At 41.4% G+C, this 27,207-nt stretch overlaps 4 protein-coding genes across 4 annotated transcripts; all 4 read left to right on the top strand.

Annotated features, from left to right (window-relative positions):
* Positions 1-14,227: 14,227 nt before the first annotated feature.
* On the top strand, positions 14,228-14,799 carry LOC104771380 (uncharacterized). Its single transcript, XM_010495896.3, has one exon. The coding sequence runs from the start codon at positions 14,282-14,284 to the stop codon at positions 14,627-14,629; it is 348 nt and encodes a 115-aa protein (XP_010494198.2). The 5' UTR covers positions 14,228-14,281; the 3' UTR covers positions 14,630-14,799.
* A 1,194-nt stretch (positions 14,800-15,993) lies between these two features.
* On the top strand, positions 15,994-16,424 carry LOC109131335 (uncharacterized). Its single transcript, XM_019242185.2, has one exon. It carries the CDS (start codon positions 16,039-16,041, stop codon positions 16,375-16,377), a length of 339 nt encoding a protein of 112 aa, XP_019097730.1. The 5' UTR covers positions 15,994-16,038; the 3' UTR covers positions 16,378-16,424.
* Positions 16,425-17,751: 1,327 nt separating this feature from the next.
* On the top strand, positions 17,752-18,182 carry LOC147919459 (uncharacterized). Its single transcript, XM_087506584.1, has one exon. The coding sequence runs from the start codon at positions 17,797-17,799 to the stop codon at positions 18,133-18,135; it is 339 nt and encodes a 112-aa protein (XP_087362710.1). The 5' UTR covers positions 17,752-17,796; the 3' UTR covers positions 18,136-18,182.
* A 958-nt stretch (positions 18,183-19,140) lies between these two features.
* Positions 19,141-19,488, top strand: LOC104771379 (uncharacterized). The gene has a single exon (XM_010495895.2). The coding sequence runs from the start codon at positions 19,141-19,143 to the stop codon at positions 19,486-19,488; it is 348 nt and encodes a 115-aa protein (XP_010494197.2).
* Positions 19,489-27,207: the final 7,719 nt, after the last annotated feature.

Below are 27,207 nucleotides of genomic sequence, written 5' to 3'. Positions count from 1 at the left end.
AGAATTATTTTGGAAGTTATCCTAATCTTTTGTTTTGATTTTTCATGCAAAACATAGAACAATTTCGATTCTAACAACCTAGAACAAACAGATTAATATTCTTTCTAATTTGATTTTAGGTTTCTGGGTTCAATGCTTTCATGCAAAACACATCATAATTTCCGATTTTAATTACTTAGTTTTAGGGTTTTGATTTTAAACAAACAAACACCAAAATCGGATTCTAACAACCTAGAACAATTGGTTTAACTTTCTATCTATGAATTTCGAATTTAGGTTTTAGTTCTAGGGTTCTAGTGCTTCAAGCAAACAATCAAATACAACCAGATTTTAATTATATCATAAACAGTTTAATTGCAAGCAATTTAAACAACCTAAACCTGATAACAACCGATTTTAAAGTTTTAAAGTTATAGGGTTTTAGGATTTCAAAGTTTATGAACTTGTTTGTTGATTGTTTACATGTAGGTTTAGAGTTCCAATAGTTTTAAAAGATCAGATCCGATTTCATAGGTTCTAAGGGGGTTTGGCTATTGTTTACCTTCCACCGTTTGGAGGTTGACTGGATTTGAACCGGGAGCTAAAGACCTCAGTTTTACTTTGAACCTTACCACAAACCTCGAGCCAATCTCGGACAAAACTTGATCATGAACAGCCCGCGAACTGGAACCAATATCGGATCAGGAACACCCACAAACTTGTCACGAACAGGAACCAACCACAAACGGATCTCCGAACAGGAACTAGCCGCATACACGAACGGAAGCCGATAGCCTAACTTGGACGAAAAAGAACTTTGTGGGCGGCGGTTTTTAGGGTTTTAGAGTAAGGGTTTTTCTCAGCTGGCTTTAGAGCTTCGTGCTGATAACGTGTTGTAAACTAGAGGATTCAAAGGTTGAAATCTCTTGTCTTATTTCTTATTCAATAGGTAATGTTATAAATTTAAATATTTCAGTTTGTATATAACCTAATATTCAAAAATTTGGCTTAGAAGTTTGCATGATTCAAAACAAAATTATAATGTTTCCATTTTAAAAGATATCTTTACTTGTTTTAGATTTGTCATTATAATTTTAAAAACAATTATTAAAAAGAGAAAATTAAACACTATTTAGTGTATTTATTTACCAAGAAAATAAACTCTTTCTCATTAATTATTTTAGTTCTTCAATATGTTATCATAGTGTGACAACCCGTCCCGTTGACCTCACTAGCCCACCGCTAGCTTGCCCCCATAGGCCCGAAGCTGGCCCTGCCGGGCATCGATCCTAACCCCTCACTGTGGATTAACTCACATAATCCACAGTGATGGGTTAGAATCGATGCCCTGCAGGGCCAGCTTGGAGTCCGTTGGGACGGCTAGCAGTGGGCTAGCAGGGTCCACGGACGGTTCGTTAGGGCAGCTAGCGGTGAGCTAGTGGGGTCCGCGACAACCCGTCCCACGGACCCCACTAGCCCACCGCTAGCTGCCCCAACGGACCGTCCGTGGATTCTGCTAGCCCACCGCTAGCCATCCCAACGGACTCCAAGCTTGCCCTGCAGGGCATTGATCCTAACCCATCACTGTGGATATCCCAATCCACCAGTAGGTTATTGGTGCGCCAGGCGTTCCTCGAACCCTGGTCCTCACCCTTTAACAACCTTCCCACAGGACTATGACAACCCGTCCCGCGGACCCCACTAGCCCACCGCTAGCTGCCCCAACGGACCGTCTGTGGACCCCACTAGCCCACTGCTAGCCGGCCCAACAGACTCCAAGCTGGCCCTGCAGGGCATCGATCCTAACCCATCACTGTGGATATCCCAATCCACCAGTAGGTTATTGGTGCGCCAGGCGTTCCTTGAACCCTGGTCCTCACCCTTTAACAACCTTCCCACAGGACAAGCTGTCACCAATTGATCTGCAAAATGAAACGACCGACCCTTTTTTTTTTAAATAATAAATAATAGATATAATATAATATAATAAACTACAGCTAGTGATCCCATACCCACTAGCCACCTAACCACCAACACATTCAACAGCGGAATAACATAATCAATATCCAATAATAAACCAGTAATAACCAATAACAAGCCAATATTATAGCATAGGCAATATCCCAATACCAACAACAAGAAACAAGGAACCAGCAACCTAGCAATGTTTCTAATGACCCAACTCTAGCAACCTAGCAATGCCAGACAACATCCAATCGAGTACCTAGAACATCCTCCTCTTCATTGCCTTGATTCCACGATCACACTTTGCCTTTACCTGCACCACAAACACAGATTGAGATGCATGAGTATTTGATAAACACTCAGTGAGGCAATCCTCCCATCTACTGGGCTATACACACAAGCAATAAGATCTCTACATGCCACAAACAACAATCAATAAAACAAACCAGGCATTATACAAAGCACACAGCAATCCGTCATAGCTGAAAGAAGGGTGTCGACCGACACCAGATGGTGTCGATCGACACTGACAATCTGGTGTCGACCGACACTATACTGGTGTCAACCGACACCCTGCCCGACACTCCCGAAAACCCTAGTTTGTGTCGACCGACACCTCCACATGGCATCGATCGACCCTCGCCAAAGTCTCGAGCCGTCCTTGCGTTGGTGTCGACCGACACCCCAACTGGTGTCGACCGACACCATTGCCGAGCAGCGATTTCCTTCGATCAAAAACTCCGAATCTCGCCTCCAATCTTTTCCAATCCGCTCCTTGCACTCCCAGAAGCCAAACCCAGCCAAAACAGCGACGAAATACCATAGAGAACTCAAAGAAACAACCACATAAGCACCAAATCACATAAAATCTAGAGCTCTTAGCTTAGATAAGCCATGGTCATGCACTCACCTCTCTGCAGAAAGTTTCTGACCAAAAAGAACGAATCCCTCACTCCTAGCAAGCTTCTAGCACATTTCCAGCCTTAGATCTCTCAGGAACAGCAAGGAATCTCACAAATCTCTCTCAGAAGCTCAAGAACTACTCTCTCTTTTCTTTTTCTCTGAAAACGGCGGAAAAACAAAACAACACGACCCTAGGTCGTTTTCTTCCTCTAAAAACTCTATTTTAGGGATTCCCTAAACCAACCACGCAAACCGGACAATTAAAATTGAACCGACCAAACTGGCCACAACTGGTGTCGATCGATGCCTCACGAGAAGGTGTCGATCGACACCCTTACCAAAATACCAAAAATTGGTTTGCGGGTGTTACAATTCTCCCCCACCAATCTAGATTTGTCCTCGAATCTCGAACAACCATCAGCCAAGGACTCCCGTGCAACCTTCTCCACGGCCCACACTCCTCCGACCGATCTACAGAAGGTCACCTCTAGGCGATAGACTCACGCTCCAGGCGTCATTTGCTCTTGACTTTTTGGACTTTCCTTTACTCGTAGGCCTAAACCTTGAGTTTTTTATTGGCTCCTCATCAGACCTAAGTCTGCATGCCAAATGTTGGCTCCTCATCAGGCCGAAACCCGCATGCCATAATATATAAGGAAAAGTCCAAACTCGTCTCTCAGGTTGCCACCCTACAGCGCGCCCCCGGATCGTCATCCGAAGTCGATATACCAACCATACTCCCGAGCCACAAAGTCTCTGAATATGGCAGTACTAGGAGAACCTAAGTCCCCCAAGAGTCGCGAGCAAACGATTCTGAACACGTCTGAGTCCTATCCCTATCCAGGTTTCCTTCCCGTGGTTCACGTAAAAACATCTCAATGTCCTACCAACCACATATTCCCTCACTGGAATACCTCATGACCACACAAGGATCATATACACGCCACAAGGGCCGCCACAAAGGCCAAACAAAATGTCCTAAAGAGGACCGCCACCAAGGCCAAACAAATGTCCTAAAGAGGACCGCCACCAAGGCACTCTGGCTAAACAGCCCGCCACAAAGGCCATCTGTCCCGAAGGACCGTCACAAAGACCATCTGTCCCGAAGGACCGTCACAAAGACACTCTGGCTAAACAGCCCGCCACAAAGGCCATCTGTCCCGAAGGACCGTCACAAGGACACTCTGTCTAAACAGCCCGCCACAAAGGCCAAACAAAATGTCCTAAAAAGGACCGTCACCAAGGCCACACAAATGTCATAAAGAGGACCGTCACAAAGACACTTTGGCTAAACAGCCCGCCACAAAGGCCATTTGTCCCAAAGGACCGTCACAAAGACACTCTGGCTAAACAGCCCGCCACAAAGGCCAAACAAATGTCCTAAAAAGGACCGCCACCAAGGCCACACAAATGTCCTAAAGAGGACCGTCACAAAGACACTCTGGCTAAAAAGCCCGTCACAAAGACCACACATTGTCCATAAAGACCGCCACACACGGGCACACTGACTCAAAAATCTGCCACTAAGGCCACACACAAGCCCCCCTTTAAGGCTCTCCACCGCTAAAATGGACAAATTCTAACTCCCATAAAACTTTCCATATTTAGCCCTTTCCATTTTTGGAAACTTTCCACTTTTAGAAACTTCTCCTTCAGGAAACTTTCCTTCACAACCCCGCCTCACAGAAACTTTGTACCCCAACACCACCTCATCTTGTTACTGAGTCGCACAACCAACCACCCCAAGCGACCGAGTAACAAGAGAGATGGGCTGGAATACTCCATTCCCTCTCCAGCCACGGATTACAGATGGGACCAGGCTAAACAAGCTCAAGTCGCGGCTTGCTTCTCATACCACTTCTTGAACCTTGCCTTCATCTTTGCCTCAGGCTCCCAAGTCTGCTCCTCAACACCATCACAGTCCCACAGGACTCTCATCAAAGGAATCTTCTTCTTCCGAAGTTCCTTGATCCTCCTCTCGAGAACGCTCACTGGTCTCGCCTCCACAGTCATGTTAGGCTGAAGATCCTCAGGAATCTTAGCCAACACCTGCTCACCCTCACGGATACACTTCCGCAACATAGACACATGGAAGACCTTATGGAATGCACGCTTCACCTCAGGTAACTCCAGTCTATATGCCACTGGTTCAACCCGCTCAGTCACTCTCAATGGACCCATATACCTCGGACTCAACTTAGTCTCTGACAATGATCTGTTCGGACCCCGCAACATGGTCATCTTGAGGTACACTCTGTCTCCTACCTGAAACTCAAGATCTCTCCTCCTCCTGTCAGCATAACTCCTCTGTCTATCCTGAGCCTCCTTCATGTTCAGCTTGAGAACCCGAATCTTCTTGGAGGTCTCCTGAACTAAACTAGCACCAAACATGCTCCTCTCCCCCACCTGAGTCCAGCATAATGGTGTACGACATGGTCTCCCATACAAAGCCTCATAAGGAGCCATCTTAATACTTGCCTGATAACTGTTGTTGTAAGCAAACTCTACCAGGTTCAGGTGATCTGCCCAATGGCCACCCCAATCCAACACACACATCCTCAGCAAATCCTCCAGCGTCTGGATCGTCCTCTCAGACTGTCCATCTGTCTGGGGATGATAAGCTGTACTCATATGCACCTTAGTGCCCATCTCCGCCTAAAATACCTTCTAGAACACCAAAGTGAACTTAGAATCCCTGTCAGACACAATGCTCGCTGGCACCCCATGCAATCTGACTATCTCTCTCACATACTTCTTAGCCAAGACCGCTGCTCCATCAATCTTCTTAATGGCCAGAAAATGTGCAGACTTAGTCAACCGGTCCACAATGACCCAAATAGCATCAAAGGTCCGAGACACGGGCAATCCTACCACGAAATCCATGGTGATCATATCCCACTTCCACTCAGGAATGGGTAAACTCTTCAGTAACCCGCCAGGAACCTGATGCTCAGCCTTCACTAGCTGACACACATCACACCTCGAAACCCAACTAGCCACACCTTTCTTCATCCCGACCCAATGATAGTACCTCTTGAGGTCACGGTACATCTTAGTCGCTCCTGGATGAATGGATAACTTGCTCGCATGAGCCTCTCTCAGAATCTCATGTCTCAACTCCTCATCCTTGGGCACACAAACCCGACCGTGCACCAAGATAGTACCATTATCTGAGACCTGATACTCTGAATCCACATCCTTAGAGGCATTCACCAGCCCCAAATCCTTCTCCTGAGCCAACTGCACCCTACTCAGAAGATCTGCTCTATCTACTGCTTCCAAACCCCACGGTTCCTGTGAAATAGCACATAAGCTCAAAGCACTGATCTCCCCTACCAGAGACTCCATCTCATGCTCCTGAGCCGAAGCTACCCTCTTCCGACTCAGAGCATCTGCAACCGTGTTAGCCTTACCAGGATGATAGGCTATCTCCAAATCATAATCCGCCACAAGCTCCATCCACCGCTCAAAAAGTAGACCCCTATGTCCACCCAATACTCCTCAGGACATCTCAGAGTATGGAAGTTACGTTCCATTCTCGTCCTCCACGCATCCGCAGCAGTAGGATCTACACCTCCCGAAAAATGCTCTGTACGCAACCGACCCATCTCTGTCAACATGCTGAGATAACGAGCATGGACCCCCGCATCTGCAGCCACTGGCTGCCGCTCCTCCGCCACCACAGGTGGCACTACCTAAGCCTGAGCCGGTACCACTGGTGGTAACCGCTCTAACACCTGTGCTAGCAAAGCCGCAACGTCAACACCAGGGAATCCACCCGCTGGGACCCCCACACCCGGGACCCTAGCATCACCGGCCACTGGAGCATGAACACCGCCCCCTCCTGCCACACTCACGGAATCCCCCGGAACATCCTGCGACTCGCCAACACCCTCGGCTGTCACACTCTGGTCCTCGGTCTCACTAACCACTGGGCTCTGCACCTACCACGACCACGTCCGCGACCACTTCCGCGTCCACGACCTCGACCAGCCACAGCATCCTCTCTAACCATCTGCACTACCATGAACAGAAGGCTAAACAAACAATTTCTATTATAACACAGAAACATAAACTCACCTTGGAATCACACACTCGGCTCGAAGAGGATGTTCTAGGACTCCATGCCACACACAATTGACTAACTCACATAATCAATCAAGCATGCAAATCCCAAACATCTACAACAGAAACCTAGTGAACCCAAACCTAGAACCGTAAGGGCTCTGATACCAAAATGAAACGACCGACCCTTTTTTTTTTTAATAATAAATAATAGATATAATATAATATAATAAACTACAGCTAGTGGTCCCATACCCACTAGCCACCGAACCACCAACACATTCAACAGCGGAATAACATAATCAATATCCAATAATAAACCAGTAATAACCAATAACAAGCCAATATTATAGCACATGCAATATCCCAATACCAACAAAAAGAAACATGGAACCAGCAACCTAGCAATGTTTCTAATGACCCAACTCTAGTAACCTAGCAATGCCAGACAACATCCAATCGAGTCCCTAGAACATCCTCCTCTTCATTGCCTTGATTCCACTATCACACTTTGCCTTTACCTGCACCACAAACACAAATTGAGATGCATGAGTATTTCAAAAACACTCAGTGAGGCAATCCTCCCATCTACTGGGCTATACACACAAGCAATAAGATCTCTACATGCCACAAACAACAATCAATAAAACAAACCACGCATTATACAAAGCACACAACAATCCGTCGTAGCTGAAAGAAGGGTGTCGACCGACACCAGATGGTGTCGATCGACAATGACAATCTGGTGTCGACCGACACCCTGCTCGACACTCCCGAAAACCCTAGTTTGTGTCGACCGACACCTCCACATGGCATCGATCGACCCTCGCCAAAGTCTCGAGCCATCCTCGCGTTGGTGTCGACCGACACCCCAACTGGTGTCGACCGACACCGTTGCCGAGCAGCGATTTCCTTCGATCAAAAACTCCAAATCTCGCCTCCAATCTTCTCCAATCCGCTCCTTGCACTCCCAGAAGCCAAACCCATCCAAAACAGCGACGAAATACCATAGAGAACTCAAAGAAACAACCACATAAGCACCAAATCACATAAAATCTAGAGATCTTAGCTTAGATAAGCCATGGTCATGCACTCACCTCTCTGCAGAAAGTTTCTGACCAAAAAGAACGAATCCCTCACTCCTAGCAAGCTTCTAGCACATTTCCAGCCTTAGATCTCTCAGGAACAGCAAGGAATCTCATCAATCTCTCTCAGAAGCTCAAGAACTACTCTCTCTTTTCTTTTTCTATGAAAACAGCGGAAAAACAAAACAACACGACCCTAGGTCGTTTTCTTCCACTAAAAACTCGATTTTGAGGATTCCCTAAACCAACCACGCAAACTGGACAATTAAAATTGAACCGACCAAACTGGCCACAACTGGTGTCAATCGATGCCTCACGAGTAGGTGTCGATCGACACCCTTACCAAAATACCAAAAATTAGTTTGCGGGTGTTACAAGGACAAGCTGTCACCAATTGACCTGCAGATCAATTGGTGGCAACTTGTCTGTGGAAAGGTTTTTAAAGGGTGAGGGACCAGGGTTCGAGGAACGCCTGATGCACCAATAACCTACTGGTGGATTTGGATATCCACAGTGATGGGTTAGGATCGATACCCTGCAGGGCCAGCTTCAGGCCTATGGGGGCAAGCTAGTAGTGGGCTAGTGGGGTCAACGGGACGGGTTGTCACATAAAAATCGATTTTTATGTGACAACCCGTCCCGCGGACCCCACTAGCCCACCGCAAGCTGCCCCAACAGACCGTTCGTTGACCGTGCTAGTCCACCGCTAGCCATCCCAACAGACTCCAAGCTGGCCCTGCAGGGCATCGATCCTAACCCATCACTGTGGATATCCCAATCCACCAGTAGGTTATTGGTGCGCCAGGCGTTCCTCGAACCCTGATCTGCAGGTCAATTGGTGGCAGCTTGTCCTGTGGGAAGGTTGTTAAAGTGTGAGGACCAGGGTTCGAGGAACGCCTGGCGCACCAATAACCTACTGGTGGATGTGGATTTCCACAGTGATGGGTTAGGATCGATGCCCTGCAGGGCCAGCTTGGGTTGGGCGGCTAGCAGTGAGGCTAGTGGGCTAGCAGTGAGGCTAGTGGGGTCCACGAGACGGGTTGTCACAGTACCTCTTGAGATCACGGTACATCTTAGTCGCTCCTGGATGAATGGACAACTTGCTCGCATGAGCCTCTCTCAGAATCTCCTGTCTCAACTCCTCATCCTTGGGCACACAAACCCGACCATGCACCAAGATAGTACCATTATCTGAGACCTGATACTCTGAATCAATATCCTTAGAGACATTCACCAGCCCCAAATCCTTCTCCTGAGCCAACTGCACCCTACTCAGAAGATCCGCTCTATCAACTGCTTCCAAAACCCAACGGTTTCTGTGAAACAGCACACAACCCCATCGCACTGATCTCTCCTACCAGAGACTCCATCTCCTGCTCAGGCAAAGCCAACACTGGCGTAGTAGTCAACATCTCCTTCAGGCTTGCAAAACCCTCCACTCACTCCTGTGACCAAACAAAAGGAACATCCTTCCCTGTCAACTTAGTCATAGGACGTGCTCTGCTTGCAAACCCCTGCAAAAATCTCCTGTAGTAACCTGCCAACCCAAGGAAACTTCTGATCTCTGTGACATTCTGTAGTCTAGGCCAATCCTTGATAGCCTGAATCTTCTCCAGATCTACAGAAACTCACTCTGCAGAAACAATGTGACCCAGAGAACCCATCTCACGCTGCCAAAAACTACACTTGCTCAACTTAGCAAACATCTTCTGCTCCCGCAGCTTCTCCAGAACTGCCCTCAAATTCACTGCATGTTCCTCAGGACTCTTAGAATAAACCAGGATATCGTCGATGAAAATGATGACAGATACATCCAGAAACTCCTGAAACACACTGTTCATCAATCTCATAAACGCTGCTGGCGCGTTAGTCAACCCGAAAGGCATCACCACAAACTCATAGTGCCCATACCTCGTCCTGAAAGCAGTCTTCCTCACATCTGCTTCTTCTATCGGTATCTGATGATAACCTGATGCCATATCTACCTTGGAGAACCAAGTAGCACCCCTCAACTGATCCAACAACTCATGGATCCTAGGAAGAGGGTACTTGTTCTTCACAGTGACCCGGTTCAAACCCCGATAATTAATGCACAACCGGAAACTCCCCACAATGATACACTAGGACGGATGAATCCCTTACTCAACAAATCCTCTAGCTGCTGCTTCAGCTCTGCCAAACAAACACTCAAGTATGCCGACATCAACTCGAAGTCACCTGAATGTCAACCCTCTTGTTCATCCAAGAACCTCTAGTAACTTGTCTCTTAGGGAAAACTTCCACAAGATAGATTAATCCAAAATTAGCTTTCCGCTTAGCTATTCTCCACAGCAAATCATCAATACGAGCGTAATAAAACAAACAAGTACCATACGTTCGCATATTCCATTCACTGTATCAAATGCTTTGCAGACCGCCAACTTAACCTACTTGACTTGTTTCCCCCAGCAAGCTTACCAAAACCTTAAATCTAGTAACCCTGTCCATCTCCGATGAACTTCATCCACAATCGTCGCAACGATTAGTTTATCCTGCCATGAAGGCTTCTTGTGAATCTTATGTACCTGGCAACCATGCCCTTACCGGCTCATATCTGTTGCAGCTCTCCTTCCCGGGACTCCAGCACCACCGGCCACTCAATCCTTGCACATCAACCACCCATTCTTGACCACTCCGGTCATAAAACCATGGCCCACTGGCCAACATAATCCTAAAATCCAAGATTAAACCATCATCACTCTCGAGGTCTACATTCCGTCGTTATGTTCATACTCACGTTCTATACATTGCTTGCTCCCAACTCTTCCTCTCTTGGGTCGCAACCTTTGAGCCGTACCGATCTCACTCTCAGACCAGCGTCTTTGAGTTATACCATTTCACTCTTGGACCACAATCCTCAAGATCTCGGTATCAGGGGAACTACTCATCCCCTCAGGGGAATATCATCCCCTCTGCCACTCTCGGAGCCCTCAGCCCCTCGAGCTATCGGTATTAAGGGGAATCACCATCCCCTTAGGAGCAACAATCCTTAACGACTATAAACATCTCTCGACACAAAGTACCTCCTGTGGTCCAAGTATAACATTGCAATGTTACACCTGCCCACTAAACTTCTAATATCCAACTGGATTAACCCCCAAACAGAGAAATATCTGCTCCAACTGCACATGTCCACCTATCTGCCTCTCTAGGTCTGATACCTCTTGAGAATAATCTCATACCGGTCATCTACAACTGCTCCATCCTCTTAACATAAGGTGGAAAGTCCTCAACATCCGCAGCCCTCGGCTGCACCCCGCCGCATGCAGCACAACTGGAGCCTACACTGGTACCCCTCTCGGTAACCGCTCCAACAGCATGCCAACAGATCCACCAATCGATCATCTCGACCCTGGGCTCCACCTGCTGCAACCCTACACCTGGGTTCCCAGCACCCCCGGCACGCTCACCGGCTAACCCCCTATGGTCCCTCCTAATACGCTTGTGACCCTCTGACGTACCTCCTCGTGGAACTCTGGACCACACACTCGCTGGCCTCGGGACCCGCCCGACAATGACAACGACCACATCCACGTCCACGACCTACAACTCAAACACCTTAACCACTGATCATCCAAGAACAGAGGCTAACAAGCAATTTTAACATAACACAAAAACACAAAAACACAAACTCACCGTGGAATCACACTGTAGGTTCGAAGAGGATGTTCTAGGACTCCATGCCACACACAATTGACTAACTCACATAATCAATCAAAGCATGTAAATCCCAAACATCTACAGCACAAAGCCTAGTGAACCCAAACCTAGAACCGTAAGGGCTCTGATACCAAAATGAAATGACCGACCCCTTTTTTAATAAATAATAATATATATAAATAAACTACAACTAGTGGTCCCATACCCACTAACCACCTAACCACAATCACAATCAACAGCGGAATAACAATACCAATAACAATATCCAATAATATCCAATAACATTCCAATATCATAGCACAAGCAATATCCAAATACCAAACAACAAGAAACATGAAACCGGCAACCTAGCAATGTTTCTAATGACTCAACTCTAGCAACCTAGCAATGCCGACAACATCCAATCGAGTCCCTAGAACATCCTCCTCTTCATTGCATTTGATTCCACGATCACACTTTGCCCTTACCTGCACACCACAAACAACAATTGAGATGCGTAAGTATTATCACAAATACTTAGTGAGGCAATCCTCCCATCTACTGGGCTATACACACAAGCAACATTGATTCCAAAGTTCCAAAACAAGCAACAAACAAACACACAAACCAGGAAATCAAACATCGTCTCGCTGGAAGGGAGGTGTCGACCGACACCAGCCTAGTGTCGATCAACACTGGCTCAATGGTGTCAACCGTGTAACATCCGCGAACCAAAAATTGGTTTTTTGGGGATGGTTGTCGATGGACACCAAGGTGGTGTCCGTCGACACCACTTATTTTCGGTTCGATCAGATTGGATTTTTGATCAATTTGGTTCGGTTTGGTTTAAGGAAACCATTTAACCTAGTCTTAAAAGGAAGGAAACGACCTAGGTCGTGTTGTTGCTGTTAGTCTCGCCGTTTTCATTTGAGAAAGGGGAAAAGAGAGAAAACAAGTGTTCTTGAGATTTTTGTGAGATTGGTGAGATTCCTTGCTGTTTCTTGGGAGATCTAAGGCTGGGAAGGTGCTAGGAGCTTGCTAGGAGTGAGGGAATTCGTTCTTATTGGTCAGAATCTTTCTGCAGAGAGGTGAGTGCATGACCATGGCTAATCTAAGCCTTTAATTCCCTTGTTCTTGCTTGTTGTTGCTTGTTTGTGTGTTTTTCTTGTTGGGATTGGTTGATACAGGTTCCTATGGAGGTATAAGGCTTGGATTTTGAGTATTGGACGATTTGGAGGAGATTTGGGAGCGAGATTCGACTCTTGACTTCGCGCGGATCGCAGTTGCAGAGGGAGTGTCGATGGATACCACTTGATGTCGGTCGACACCAGCAAATTTGGCATCGATCGACACTGTGGGGTAGTGTCGGTCGACACCATTGAGCCAGTGTCGCTCGACACTAGGCTGGTGTCGGTCGACACCTCCTTTCCAGCGAGACGATGTTTGATTTCCTGGTTTGTGTGTTTGTTTGTTGCTTGTTTGGAACTTTGGAATCATTGTAGCTTGTGTGTATAGCCCAGTATATGGGAGGATTGCCTCACTGAGTGTTTATCAAATCCTTTCAGACCGACACTACCCCACAGTGTCGATCGATGCCTGACTTGCTGGTGTCGATCGACACTCCCTCTGCAACTGCGATCCGCGCGAAGTCGAGAGTCGAATCTCGCTCCCAATCTCCTCCAAATCGTCCAATACTCAAAACCCAAGCCTTATACCTCCGTAGGAACCTGTATCAACCAATCCCAGCAAGAAAAACACACAAACAAGCAACAACAAGCAAGAAAAAGGGAATCAAAGGCTTAGATTAGCCATGGTCATGCACTCACCTCTTGCAAGAAGATTTTGACCAACAAGAACGAATTCCCTCACTCCTAGCAAGCTTCTAGCACCTTCCCAGCCTTAGATCTCCCAAGAACAGCAAGTAATCTCACCAATCTCTCTCAAAAGCTTAAGAACCAACTCTCTCCTTTGTTTTTCTCTAAAAGCGGCCAAATAACAGAAAAACACGACCCTAGGTCGTTTTCCGCCTTTTACAACTCGATTTTAGGGATTTCCTAAACCAACCACGCAAACCGGGCAATTAAAATCGAACCGACCAAACCGGCTACAACTAGTCTCGATCGACACCTCCTGTGGTGTCGATCGACACCCTCACCAAAATCTCAATATTCGGTTTGCGGGTGTTACAATATGTCAAACTAATAAAAAATAGATTAATATATTTTTAAAAATCTAAATGTTTCAGTTTGTATATAACCTCATATTCAAAAATTTGGCTTAGAAGTTTGCATGATTCAAAACAAAATTATAATGTTTTCCATTTTAAAAGATATCTTTATTTTTTTAAAATTTGTCATTATAATTTTAAAAACAATTATTAAAAAGAGAAAATTAAACGCTCTTAGTGTATTTATTTACCAAGAAAATAAACTCTTTCTCATTAATTATTTTAGTACTTTAGTATGTTATGATAGATATGTTAGGTTTTCAATTACATATAAATAGCTTATGTAGCTTTGTGTCTATAATATCAAACACAAAACACACTTCAGTACATTCTTTTCATATAAGAAATAATAGTCAGTAAAATTCACGTATAAGCACATATGGCTAAATTTACCTCTCAAATTGCTATGCTATTCATTGTTGTAGCTTTGGTTTGCGCATTTATTCCTGTATTTTCAGTCAACGAATCTGAAGCAAAATCATTATGGGATACTTGTCTTGTTAAAATCTCTCCTCACTGTGCCTTGGATATAATCGCCGTTGTTTTTGGAAATACAACCATCAATGATACTTGCTGCCACGATCTTGTTCAAGAAGGAAAAGTTTGTCACGATACTCTCATTAAATATATTGCTGACAGACCAGCCTTAATTGCCCGTGAAGCACTATATTTGAAGAAAAGGGACGACTTGTGGAGTCATTGCGTTGCAATCTCTAAAACTGCTTAAATTATTTTGATTAAAAACTTGATAGTTTTGTTGTAACATTTAATTTATCAGAAATATCCACTTCAGTACTTTTACAAAAAATAAAGGCAAAGTAAGTCTCTTTGAAGATTTTCAACACAACTTTGTATTTCTAACAAAAAATAAAAAAAGAAAAAAATATCTCATATGAATTTTTAACCAAAAATTCAGATATTAATAGGATATATATTTTTGTTTACTGAATTCAATTTCTATATATATAAATTTATTAAATTTACAACAACTGTATAATCCTATCAAATTTCCTAATTTTTATTATAAATAATGACATATTTTTTTAGTCAATTTCAAGAGACAGGCATATATACAATTTTTGTCTTTATGCTTAAGCTCTAATTCCTCCAATTAAAAAATTATAAAATTATGAAAACTGATTAGAAAAGCGTAAAAAAAATCAATTTTAAATTCCAAACTGAAACAGGAACTTAAAGAGGTTTTGAAAATTCGAATAAACTGCAGACTGAATCATGTAAGAATGATATTTGTATATTAGTATTTTAACCATAGACTACTAGGGCTAAAATTTGATTAAAGTCCTTACCCACAAGTGGAGTAAGTTGACAATGAAAATATAGTCCACATAACCATTAACCTCACTCACATTTAATTTGTTTCTCTTTTTGCCATGATTTTAATCTATATATCTGTTTTTTTTTTTTTGTAATTTGGCTTTCAAATTTTGTTTCTATTCTCTTTAATAATAGATCCTTTAAACATTGTTTAACATCTATTTTAAGGAAATATTTTCTCTAGTTTACGAAAAAATCTTTTTTTGTAATTATTAGTCATTGACCTATAATATATTCATTTTTTACAAACTTATCAATAAGGTTTCAAACTTATATTGAAATGTTGTAATAGAAACATACTAGTGGCATTTCTTTGTCATTTAGATAAGAACTTTATTAGTGTGACTTAGAGTTTTTATACATTAAAAATAAAATATATTTATATGTCAAACTACTAAAAAATAGATTAATATATTTTTAAAAATCTAAATGTTTCAGTTTGTATATAACCTCATATTCAAAAATTTGGCTTAGAAGTTTGCATGATTCAAAACAAAATTATAATGTTTTCCATTTTAAAAGATATCTTTACTTTTTTAAAAAAATTTTCATTATATTTTTAAAAACAATTATTAAAAAGAGAAAATTAAACGCTCTTAGTGTATTTATTTACCAAGAAAATAAACTCTTTCTCATTAATTATTTTAGTACTTTAGTATGTTATGATAGATATGTTAGGTTTTCAATTACATATAAATAGCTTATGTAGCTTTTTTTCTATAATATCAAATACAAAACACACTTCATTACATTTTTTTCATATAAGAAATAATAGTCAGTAAAATTCACGTATAAGCACATATGGCTAAATTTACCTCTCAGATTGCTTTTCTATTCATTGTTGTAGCTTTGGTTTGCGCATTTGTTCCTTTATTTTCAGTCAACGAATCTGAAGCAAAATCGTTATGGGATACTTGTCTTGTTAAAATCTCTCCTCACTGTGCCTTGGATATAATCGCCGTTGTTTTTGGAAATTCAACCATCAATGATACTTGCTGCCACGATCTTGTTCAAGAAGGAAAAGTGTGTCAGGATACTCTCATTAAATATATTGCTGACAGACCAGCCTTAATTGCCCGTGAAGCACTATATTTGAAGAAAAGGGACGACTTGTGGAGTCATTGCGTTGCAATCTCTTAAACTGCTTAAATTATTTTTATTAAAAACTTGATAGTTTTGTCGTAACATTTAATTTATCAGAAATATCCACTTCAGTACTTTTACAAAAAATAAAGGCAAAGTAAATCTCTTTGAAGATTTTCAACACAACTTTGTATTTCTAACAAAAAAGAAAAAAAGAAAAAAAATATCTCATATGAATTTTAAACCAAAAATTGAGATATTAATAGGATATATAATTTTGTTTACTGAATTCAATTTCTATATATATAAATTTATTAAATTTACAACAACTGTATAATCCTATCAAGTTTCCTAATTTTTCTTATAAATAATGACATATTTTTTTAGTCAATTTCAAGAGACAGGTATATATACAATTTTTGTCTTTATGCTTAAGCTCTAATTCCTCCAATTAAAAAATTATAAAATTACGAAAACTGGTTAGAAAAGCGTAAAAAAAATCAATTTTAAATTCCAAACTGAAACAGGAACTTAAAGAGGTTTTGAAAATTCGAATAAACTGCAGACTGAATCATGTAAGAATGATATTTGTATATTAGTATTTTAACCATAGACTACTAGGGCTAAAATTTGATTAAAGTCCTTACCCACAAGTGGAGTAAGTTGACAATGAAAATATAGTCCACATAACCATTAACCTCACTCACATTTAATTTGTTTCTCTTTTTGCCATGATTTTAATCTATATATCTGTTTTTTTTTTTTTGTAATTTGGCTTTCAAATTTTGTTTCTATTCTCTTTAATAATAGATCCTTTAAACATTGTTTAACATCTATTTTAAGGAAATATTTTCTCTAGTTTACGAAAAAATCTTTTTTTGTAATTATTAGTCATTGGCCTATAATATATTCATTTTTTACAAACTTATCAATAAGGTTTCAAACTTATATTGAAATGTTGTAATAGAAACATACTAGTGGCATTTCTTTGTCATTTAGATAAGAACTTTATTAGTGTGACTTAGAGTTTTTATACATTAAAAATAAAATATATTTATATGTCAAACTACTAAAAAATAGATTAATATATTTTTAAAAATCTAAATGTTTCAGTTTGTATATAACCTCATATTCAAAAATTTGGCTTAGAAGTTTGCATGATTCAAAACAAAATTATAATGTTTTCCATTTTAAAAGATATCTTTACTTTTTTAAAAAAATTTTCATTATATTTTTAAAAACAATTATTAAAAAGAGAAAATTAAACGCTCTTAGTGTATTTATTTACCAAGAAAATAAACTCTTTCTCATTAATTATTTTAGTACTTTAGTATGTTATGATAGATATGTTAGGTTTTCAATTACATATAAATAGCTTATGTAGCTTTTTTTCTATAATATCAAATACAAAACACACTTCATTACATTTTTTTCATATAAGAAATAATAGTCAGTAAAATTCACGTATAAGCACATATGGCTAAATTTACCTCTCAGATTGCTTTTCTATTCATTGTTGTAGCTTTGGTTTGCGCATTTGTTCCTTTATTTTCAGTCAACGAATCTGAAGCAAAATCGTTATGGGATACTTGTCTTGTTAAAATCTCTCCTCACTGTGCCTTGGATATAATCGCCGTTGTTTTTGGAAATTCAACCATCAATGATACTTGCTGCCACGATCTTGTTCAAGAAGGAAAAGTGTGTCAGGATACTCTCATTAAATATATTGCTGACAGACCAGCCTTAATTGCCCGTGAAGCACTATATTTGAAGAAAAGGGACGACTTGTGGAGTCATTGCGTTGCAATCTCTTAAACTGCTTAAATTATTTTTATTAAAAACTTGATAGTTTTGTCGTAACATTTAATTTATCAGAAATATCCACTTCAGTACTTTTACAAAAAATAAAGGCAAAGTAAATCTCTTTGAAGATTTTCAACACAACTTTGTATTTCTAACAAAAAAGAAAAAAAGAAAAAAAATATCTCATATGAATTTTAAACCAAAAATTGAGATATTAATAGGATATATAATTTTGTTTACTGAATTCAATTTCTATATATATAAATTTATTAAATTTACAACAACTGTATAATCCTATCAAGTTTCCTAATTTTTCTTATAAATAATGACATATTTTTTTAGTCAATTTCAAGAGACAGGTATATATACAATTTTTGTCTTTATGCTTAAGCTCTAATTCCTCCAATTAAAAAATTATAAAATTACGAAAACTGGTTAGAAAAGCGTAAAAAAAAATCAATTTTTACAAACTTATCAATAAGGTTTTAAACTTATATTGAAATGTTGTAATAGAAACATACTAGTGGCATTTCTTTGTCATTTAGATAAGAACTTTATTAGTGTGACTTAGAGTTTTTATACATTAAAAATAAAATATATTTATATGTCAAACTACTAAAAAATAGATTAATATATTTTTAAAAATCTAAATGTTTCAGTTTGTATATAACCTCATATTCAAAAATTTGGCTTAGAAGTTTGCATGATTCAAAACAAAATTATAATGTTTTCGATTTTAAAAGATTTTACTTTTTTAAAATTTGTCATTATATTTTTAAAAACAATTATTAAAAAGAGAAAATTAAACACTCTTAGTGTATTTATTTACCAAGAAAATAAACTCTTTCTCATTAATTATTTTAGTACTTTAGTATGTTATGATAGATATGTTAGGTTTTCAATTACATATAAATAGCTTATGTAGCTTTGTGTCTATAATATCAAATACAAAACACACTTCATTACATTCTTTTCATATAAGAAATAATAGTCAGTAAAATTCACGTATAAGCACATATGGCTAAATTTACCTCTCAGATTGCTTTGTTATTCATTGTTGTAGGTTTGGTTTGCACATTTGTTCCTGTATTTTCAGTCAACGAATCTGAAGCAAAATCGTTATGGGATACTTGTCTTGTTAAAATCTCTCCTCACTGTGCCTTGGATATAATCGCCGTTGTTTTTGGAAATGCAACCATCAATGATACTTGCTGCCACGATCTTGTTCAAGAAGGAAAAGTGTGTCACGATACTCTCATTAAATATATTGCTGACAGACCAGCCTTAATTGCCCGTGCAGCACTATATTTGAAGAAAAGGGACGACTTGTGGAGTCATTGCATTGCAATCTCTAAAACTGCTTAAATTATTTTGATTAAAAACTTGATAGTTTTGTTGTAACATTTAATTTATCAGAAATATCCACTTCAGTACTTTTACAAAAAATAAAGGCAAAGTAAATCTCTTTGAAGATTTTCAACACAACTTTGTATTTCTAACAAAAAAGAAAAAAAAGAAAAAAAATATCTCATATGAATTTTAAACCAAAAATTGAGATATTAATAGGATATATATTTTTGTTTACTGAATTCAATTTCTATATATATAAATTTATTAAATTTACAACAACTGTATAATGCTATCAAGTTTCCTAATTTTTATTATAAATAATGACATATTTTTTTAGTCAATTTCAAGAGACAGGTATATATACAATTTTTGTCTTTATGCTTAAGCTCTAATTCCTCCAATTAAAAAATTATAAAATTACGAAAACTGATTAGAAAAGCGTAAAAAAAAAAATCAATTTTAAATTCGAAACTGAAACAGGTTTTGAAAATTGTAATCATGTAAGAATGATATTTGTATATTAGTATTTTAACCATAGACTACTAGGGCTAAAATTTGATTAAAGTCCTTACCTACAAGTGGAGTACGTTGACAATGAAAATATAGTCCACATAACCATTAACCTCACTCACATTTAATTTGTTTCTCTTTTTGCCATGATTTTAATCTATATATCTATGTTTTTTTTTTTTTTTGTAATTTGGTTTTCAAATTTTTTATCTATTCTCTTTAATAAGAGATCCTTTAAACATTGTTTAACATCTATTTTAAGGAAATATTTTCTCTAGTTTACGAAAAATTATTTTTTGTAATTATTAGTCATCGACCATAATATATTCATTTTTTACAAACTTATCAATAAGGTTTCAAACTTATATTGAAATGTTGTAATAGAAACATACTAGTTGCATTTCTTTGTCATTTAGATGAGAACTTTATTAGTGTGACTTTGAGTTTTTATACATTAAAAATAAAATATATTTATATGTCAAACTACTAAAAAATAGATTAATATATTTTTTAAAATCTAAATATCTCAGTTTGTATATAACCTCATATTCAAAAATTTGGCTTAGAAGTTTGCATGATTCAAAACAAAATTATAATGTTTTCCATTTAAAAAGATGTAACATCCGCGAACCAAAATTGGGGATTTTTGTGTTGGGTGTTGATTGACACCAGGGTAGTGTCGATCAACACCAGCACTTTTTGGTTTGACTGGGTTGTTTTAATTGGTTGTTTTGGTTCAGTCTGGTTTAATTGAATTTCCTAACCGATGTATATAAAAGAAAACTCGACCTTGGTCGTGGGAAAAGAGGTGTTTCTGCCGTTTTTAGAGAGAAAAGGGGAGAAGAAGTGTTCTTGAGGTTTTGGGATGTTTTTGGGAGATACTTGGCTTAGGATTAGGAGATTTGTTGCTGTGGAGTGAAGATCTACTGCTGGGAACAAAGGAGAAGCTTCCTAGGGTGCTGGATTCGTCGTTGTTTTGTCAGAACTTTCTGCAAAAGAGGTGAGTGCATGACCATGGCTGATCTAAGCCTGAGAATCCTTAGTTTTGCTTGTTTTGTGGCTGTTTGTGTTGTTTTCTTGCATGTTTGTGGTGGGGATGTGGTTCCCATGTGTTTCCAGGAATTTTGGATGAGTTTTCGGACGATTTGGAGGTTTTGGGAAGTGGTTCTTCAACTTTTGGCTTCGTGCGGATTGTATTGCAGGGTCAGGGTCGATCGACACCAAGTGGGTGTCGATCGACACCAAGTGGGTGTCGGTCGACACCAGGTTGGAGCCAGTGTCTATCGACACCATCTTGCTTGGTCGTCTCCAACTTGTTTGTTGCGTGGTTTCCTGGTTTATTCTGTTTTGTTTGATGTTTGTTAAACATTGGAATCTCAGTTGCTTGTGTGTATAGCCCAGTAGTTGGGAGGATTGCCTCACTAAGTATTTATGATAATACTTACGCCTCTCAATTGTTGTTTGTGGTGTGCAGGTATGTGACGTGGAATCATGGCGATGAGGAGGAGGATGATCTGGGGTCTCGTTTCTGTGATGTTGGTTTTATTAATTATGTTGGAACCTTGGTTAGAGTTATGTTAGGTTACTGTATAGAATGGATAGGAATGTTATTGTATTGATGATGTGAAACGACCAACCTTTTTTTTTTTTAATAAATAATAAATAATATATATATATAAATAAACTACAACTAGTGGTCCCATATCCACTAGCCACCTAACCACATTCACAATCAACAGTGGAATAACAAAACAAATATCCAATAATAAACCAATAATAATTCAATAACAATCCAATATCATAGCATAAGCAATATTCCAATACCAAATAACAAGAAACATGAAACCAGCAACCTAGCAGTGTTTCTAATGACTCAACTCTAGCAACCTAGCAATGCCAGACAACATCCAATCGAGTCCCTAGAACATCCTCCTCTTCATTACCTTGATTCCATGATCACACTTTGCCTTTACCTGCACCACAAACACAAATTGAGATGCATGAGTATTTGATAAACACTAAGTGAGGCAATCCTTCCATCTACTGGGCTATACACACAAGCAATAAGATCTCTACATGCCACAATCAACAATTAATAAAACAAACTAGGCAATATACAAAGCATGCAACATCCGTCGTAGCTGAAAGAAGGGGTGTCGACCGACACCAGATGGTGTCGATCAACACTGACAATCTGGTGTCGACCGACACCATAGTGGTGTCGACCGACACCCTGCCCAACAGTCCTGAAAACCCTAGTTTGTGTCGACCGACAACTCCACATGGCACCGATCGACACTCGCCAAAATCCCGAGCCGTCCTCTCGTTGGTGTCGACCAACACCCCAACTGGTGTCGACCGACACTGATGCCGAGCAGTGATTTCCTTCGATCAAAAACTTTGAATTTCGCCTCCAATCTTCTCCAATCCTCTCCATGCCTTCCCAGAAGCCAAACCCAGCCAAAGCAGCGACGAAATACCATAGAGAACTCAAAGAAACAACCACATAAGCACCAAATCACATAAAAACTAGAGATCTTAGCTTAGATAAGCCATGGTCATGCACTCACCTCTTTGCAGGAAGATTCAGACCAAGAGCAACGAATCCAACCCTCCTAGCAAGCCTCTAGATCCTTCCTAGCTCCAAATCTCACAAGAATAGCTAAGAAAACTCACAAATCTCTCCCAAAATCGAAATCTCCTTCTTCTCTCTATTTCTTTGTCAAAAACGGCCAAAAGGGAAGAGAAAGGTCGAGTTCCCCTTTTAAAACCCAATTTTAGGGTTTCCAAACCAACCATGCAAACCGTACGATTAAAATCCAATCGACCGAACCGACCACAACCAGTGTCGATCGATACCCTCAGCAAATTACCCAAAAAAATGGTTTGCGGGTGTTACAATTCTTCCCCACCAATCTAGATTCGTCCTCGAATCTCGAACAACCATCAGCCAAGGACTCCCGTGCAACCGTCTCCACGGTCCACACTCCTCCGACCGATCTACAGAAGGTCACCTCTAGGCGATAGACTCACGCTCCAGGCGTCATTTGCTCTCGACTTTTGGACTTTCCTTTACTCACAGGCCTAAGCCTTGAGTTTTTATTGGCTCCTCATCAGACCTAAGTCAGTATGCCAAATGTTGGCTCCTCATCGGGCCTAAGCCCGCATGCCATAATATATAAGGAAAAATCCAAACTCGTCTCTCGGGTTGCCACCCTACAGCGCGCCCCCGGATCGTCATCTGAAGTCGATATACCAACCATATTCCCAAGCCACAAAGTCTCTGAATATGGCAGTACTAGGAGAACCTAAGTCCTCCAAGAGTCGCGAGCAAACAATTCTGAATCCGTCTGAGTCCTATCCCTATCCATGTTTCCTTCCCGTGGCTCGCGTAAAACATCTCAATGTCCTACCAACCACATATCCCCTCACTGGAATACCTCATGACCACACAAGGATCATATACACGCCACAAGGGCCAAACAAAATGTCCTAAAGAGGACCGCCACCAAGACCAAACAAAATGTCCTAAAGAGGACCGCCACATGGGCCAAACAAAATGTCCTAAAGAGGACCACCACCAAAGCCAAACAAATGTCCTAAAGAGGACCGCCACCAAGGCCAAACAAATGTCCTAAAGAGGACCACCACCAAGGCCAAACAAATGTCCTAAACAGGACCGCCACCAAGGCCACTCGTCCCGAAGGATCGTCACAAAGACCATCTGTACCGAAGGACCGTCACAAAGACACTCTGGCTAAACAGCCCGCCACAAAGGCCACACAATTGGCTAAACAGCCCGCCACAAAGGCCACACACGGCTGAACAGCCCGCCACAAAGGTCACATACGGCTAAACAGCCCGCCAAAAAGGCCACACAATGTCCAAAAAGACCGCCACACATGGGCACACTGACTCGAAAGTCCGCCACTAAGGCCACACACAAGCCCCTCCAAGGCTCTCCACCGCTAAAATGGACAAATTCTAACTCCCGTAAAACTTTCCATATTTAGCACTTTCCATTTCTGGAAACTTTCCACTTTTGGAAACTTCTATTTCAGGAAAAATTTCCTCCAAAAACCCCGCCTCACGGAAACTTTGTACCCCGAACACCACCTCATCTTGTTACTGAGTCGCACAACCAACCATCCCAAGCGACCGAGTAACAAGAGAGATGGGCTGGAATACTCCATTCCCGCTTCAGCCACGGATTACAGATGGAACCAGGCTAAACAAGCTCAAGTTGCGGCTTGCTTCTCATACCACTTCTTTAACCTCACTTTCATCTTTGCCTCAGGCTCCCAAGTCTGCTCCTCAACACCATCACAGTCCCACAGGACTCTCATCAAAGAAATATTCTTCTTCCAAAGTTCCTTGATCCTCCTCTCGAGAACCCTCACTGGTCTCGCCTCCAAAGTCATGTTAGGCTGAAGATCCTCAGGAATCTTAGCCAACACTCGCTCACCCTCACGGAGACACTTCCGCAACATAAACACATGGAAAACCTTATGGAATGCACGCATAACCTCGGGCCCAACCCACTCAATCACTCTGAATGGACCCATATACCTTGGACTCAACTTAGTCTCTGACAATGACCTGTTCGGACCCCGCAACATGGCCATCTTGAGGTACACTCTGTCTCCTACCTGAAACTCTAGATCTCTCATTCTCCTATCGGCATAACTCCTCTGCCTATACCGAGCCTCCTTCATGTTCAGCTTGAGAACCCGAATCTTCTCTGAGGTCTCCTGAACAAAACTAGCACCAAACATGCACCTCTCCGCCACCTGAGTCCAGCATAATGGTGTACGACATGGTCTCCCATACACAGCCTCATAAGGAGCCATCTTAATACTCGCCTGATAGCTGTTGTTGTAAGCAAACTCTACCAGGTTCAGGTGGTCTTCCCAATGGCCACCCCAATCCAACAAACACATCCTCAGCAAATCCTCCAGCGTCTGGATCGTCCTCTCAGAGTGTCCATCTGTCTGGGGATGATAAGCTGTACTCATATGCACCTTCGTGCCCATCTATGCCTGAAATGCCTTCCAGAACACCGAAGTGAACTTAGAATCTCTATCAGACACAATGATCACTGGCACCCAATGCAATCTGACTATCTCCCTCACATACTTCTTAGCCAAGACCGCTGCTCCATCAGTCTTCTTAATGGCCAGAAAATGTGCTGACTTAGTCAACCGGTCCACAATGACCCAAATAGCATCAAAGGTCCGTGACACTGGCAATCCTACCACAAAATCCATAGTGATCATATCCCACTTCCACTTAGGAATGGGTAGACTCTTCAGTATCCCGCCAGGAACCTAATGCTCAGCCTTCACTAGCTGACACACATCGCACCTCGAAACCCAACTAGCCACATCCTTCTTCATCCCGACCCAATGATAGTACCTCTTGAGATCACGGTACATGTTAGTCGCTCCTGGATGAATAGACAACTTGCTCGCATGAGCCTCTCTCAGAATCTCCTGCCTCAACTCCTCATCCTTGGGCACACAAACCCGACCGTGCACCAAGATAGTACAATTATCTGAGACCTGATACTCTGAATCCACATCCTTAGAGGCATTAACCAGCCCCATATCCTTCTCGTGAGCCAACCGCACCCTACTTAGAAGATCTGCTCTATCAACTGCTTCCAAACCCAACGGTTCCTGTGTAACAGCACACAAACTGAAAGCACTGATCTCTCCAACCAGAGGCTCCATCTCTTGCTCCTGAGCCGAAGCTACCCTCTTCCGACTCAGAGCATCTGCAACCGTGTTAGCCTTGCCAGGGTGATAGGCTATCTCCAAATCATAATCTGCCACAAGCTCCATCCACCGCCTCTGCCTCAAATTCAACTCAGGCTGAGTGAATATATACTTCAGACTCTTATGATCTGTAAACACCTGTACCTTTGCACCATAAAGATAAGATCTCCAAATCTTCAGGGCAAAAACTACAGCATCCATCTCCAAATCATGAGTAGGATAGTTGCCTTCATGCACCCGCAACTGCCGCGAAGCGTAGGCAATCACCTTCCCATGCTGCATCAGAACACACCCCAAACCAACTCTAGATGCATCTGTGTAAACCACATAGGGATCCCCCTGCTCAGGCAAAGCCAACACCAGCGCAGTAGTCAACATCTCCTTCAGGCTTGCAAAGCCTTCCTCACACTCTTCTGACCAAACAAAAGGAACATCCTTCCCTGTCAACTTAGTCATAGGACGTGCTCTGCTCACAAACCCCTGCACAAATCTCCTGAGTATCCTGCCAATCCAAGGAAACTCCTGAGCTCTGTGGCATTCTGCGGTCTAGGCCAATCTTTGATAGCCTGAATCTTCTCTGGATCTACATAAACCCCCTCTGCAGAAACAATGTGACCCAGAAAGCCCATCTCACACTGCCAAAAACTACACTTGCTCAACTTGGCAAACAACTTCTGCTCTCGCAGCTTCTCCATAACTGCCCTCAAATGCACTGCATGCTCCTCAAGACTCTTAGAATAAACCAGGATATCGTCGATGAAAATGATGACAGACACATCCAGAAACTCCTGAAACACGCTGTTCATCAATCTCATAAACGCTGCTGGCGCGTTAGTCAACCCGAAAGGCATCACCACAAACTCATAATGCCCATACCTCGTCCTGAAAGCAGTCTTCCTCACATCTGCCTCATCTATCGGTATCAGATGATAACCCGACGCCAAATCTACCTTGGAGAACCAAGTAGCACCCCTCCAGTGATCCAACAACTCATCGATCCTAGGAAGAGGGTACTTGTTCTTCACAGTGACCCGGTTCAAACCCCGATAATCAATGCACAACCTGAAACTCCCATCCTTCTTCTTCATAAACAACACTGGCGCTCCCCACGGTGATACACTAGGACGGATGAATCCCTTACTCAACAAGTCCTCTAGCTGCTTCTTCAGCTCTGCCATCTCTGCTTGAGCCATCCTGTAAGGAGCCTTGGATAACGGCATCGTCCCCGGTTCCAGTTCAATGGTAAAAGGATCCGACCGAGATGGTGGTAATCCCTGCAAAGACTGAAACACATCCTCAAACTCCTCCACAACCGGAATACCGCTAACCGTAGACTTCCCCACTGACTCTAGAATAGATATAGTAACCAAATAAGCCTCACGGCCCTTCTCGATCATCTTCCCAGCCTGAATGGCTGAGATCAAGAGACTCCCTGAAGTCGGTCTAA

Source organism: Camelina sativa, chromosome 20 (assembly GCF_030686135.1).
Source record: "Camelina sativa cultivar CO46 ecotype springtype chromosome 20, ASM3068613v1".
NCBI lineage: Eukaryota > Viridiplantae > Streptophyta > Magnoliopsida > Brassicales > Brassicaceae > Camelina > Camelina sativa.
Note: the sequence above shows the minus strand (reverse complement) of the source record. Positions and strands in the feature narration are given on the sequence as shown.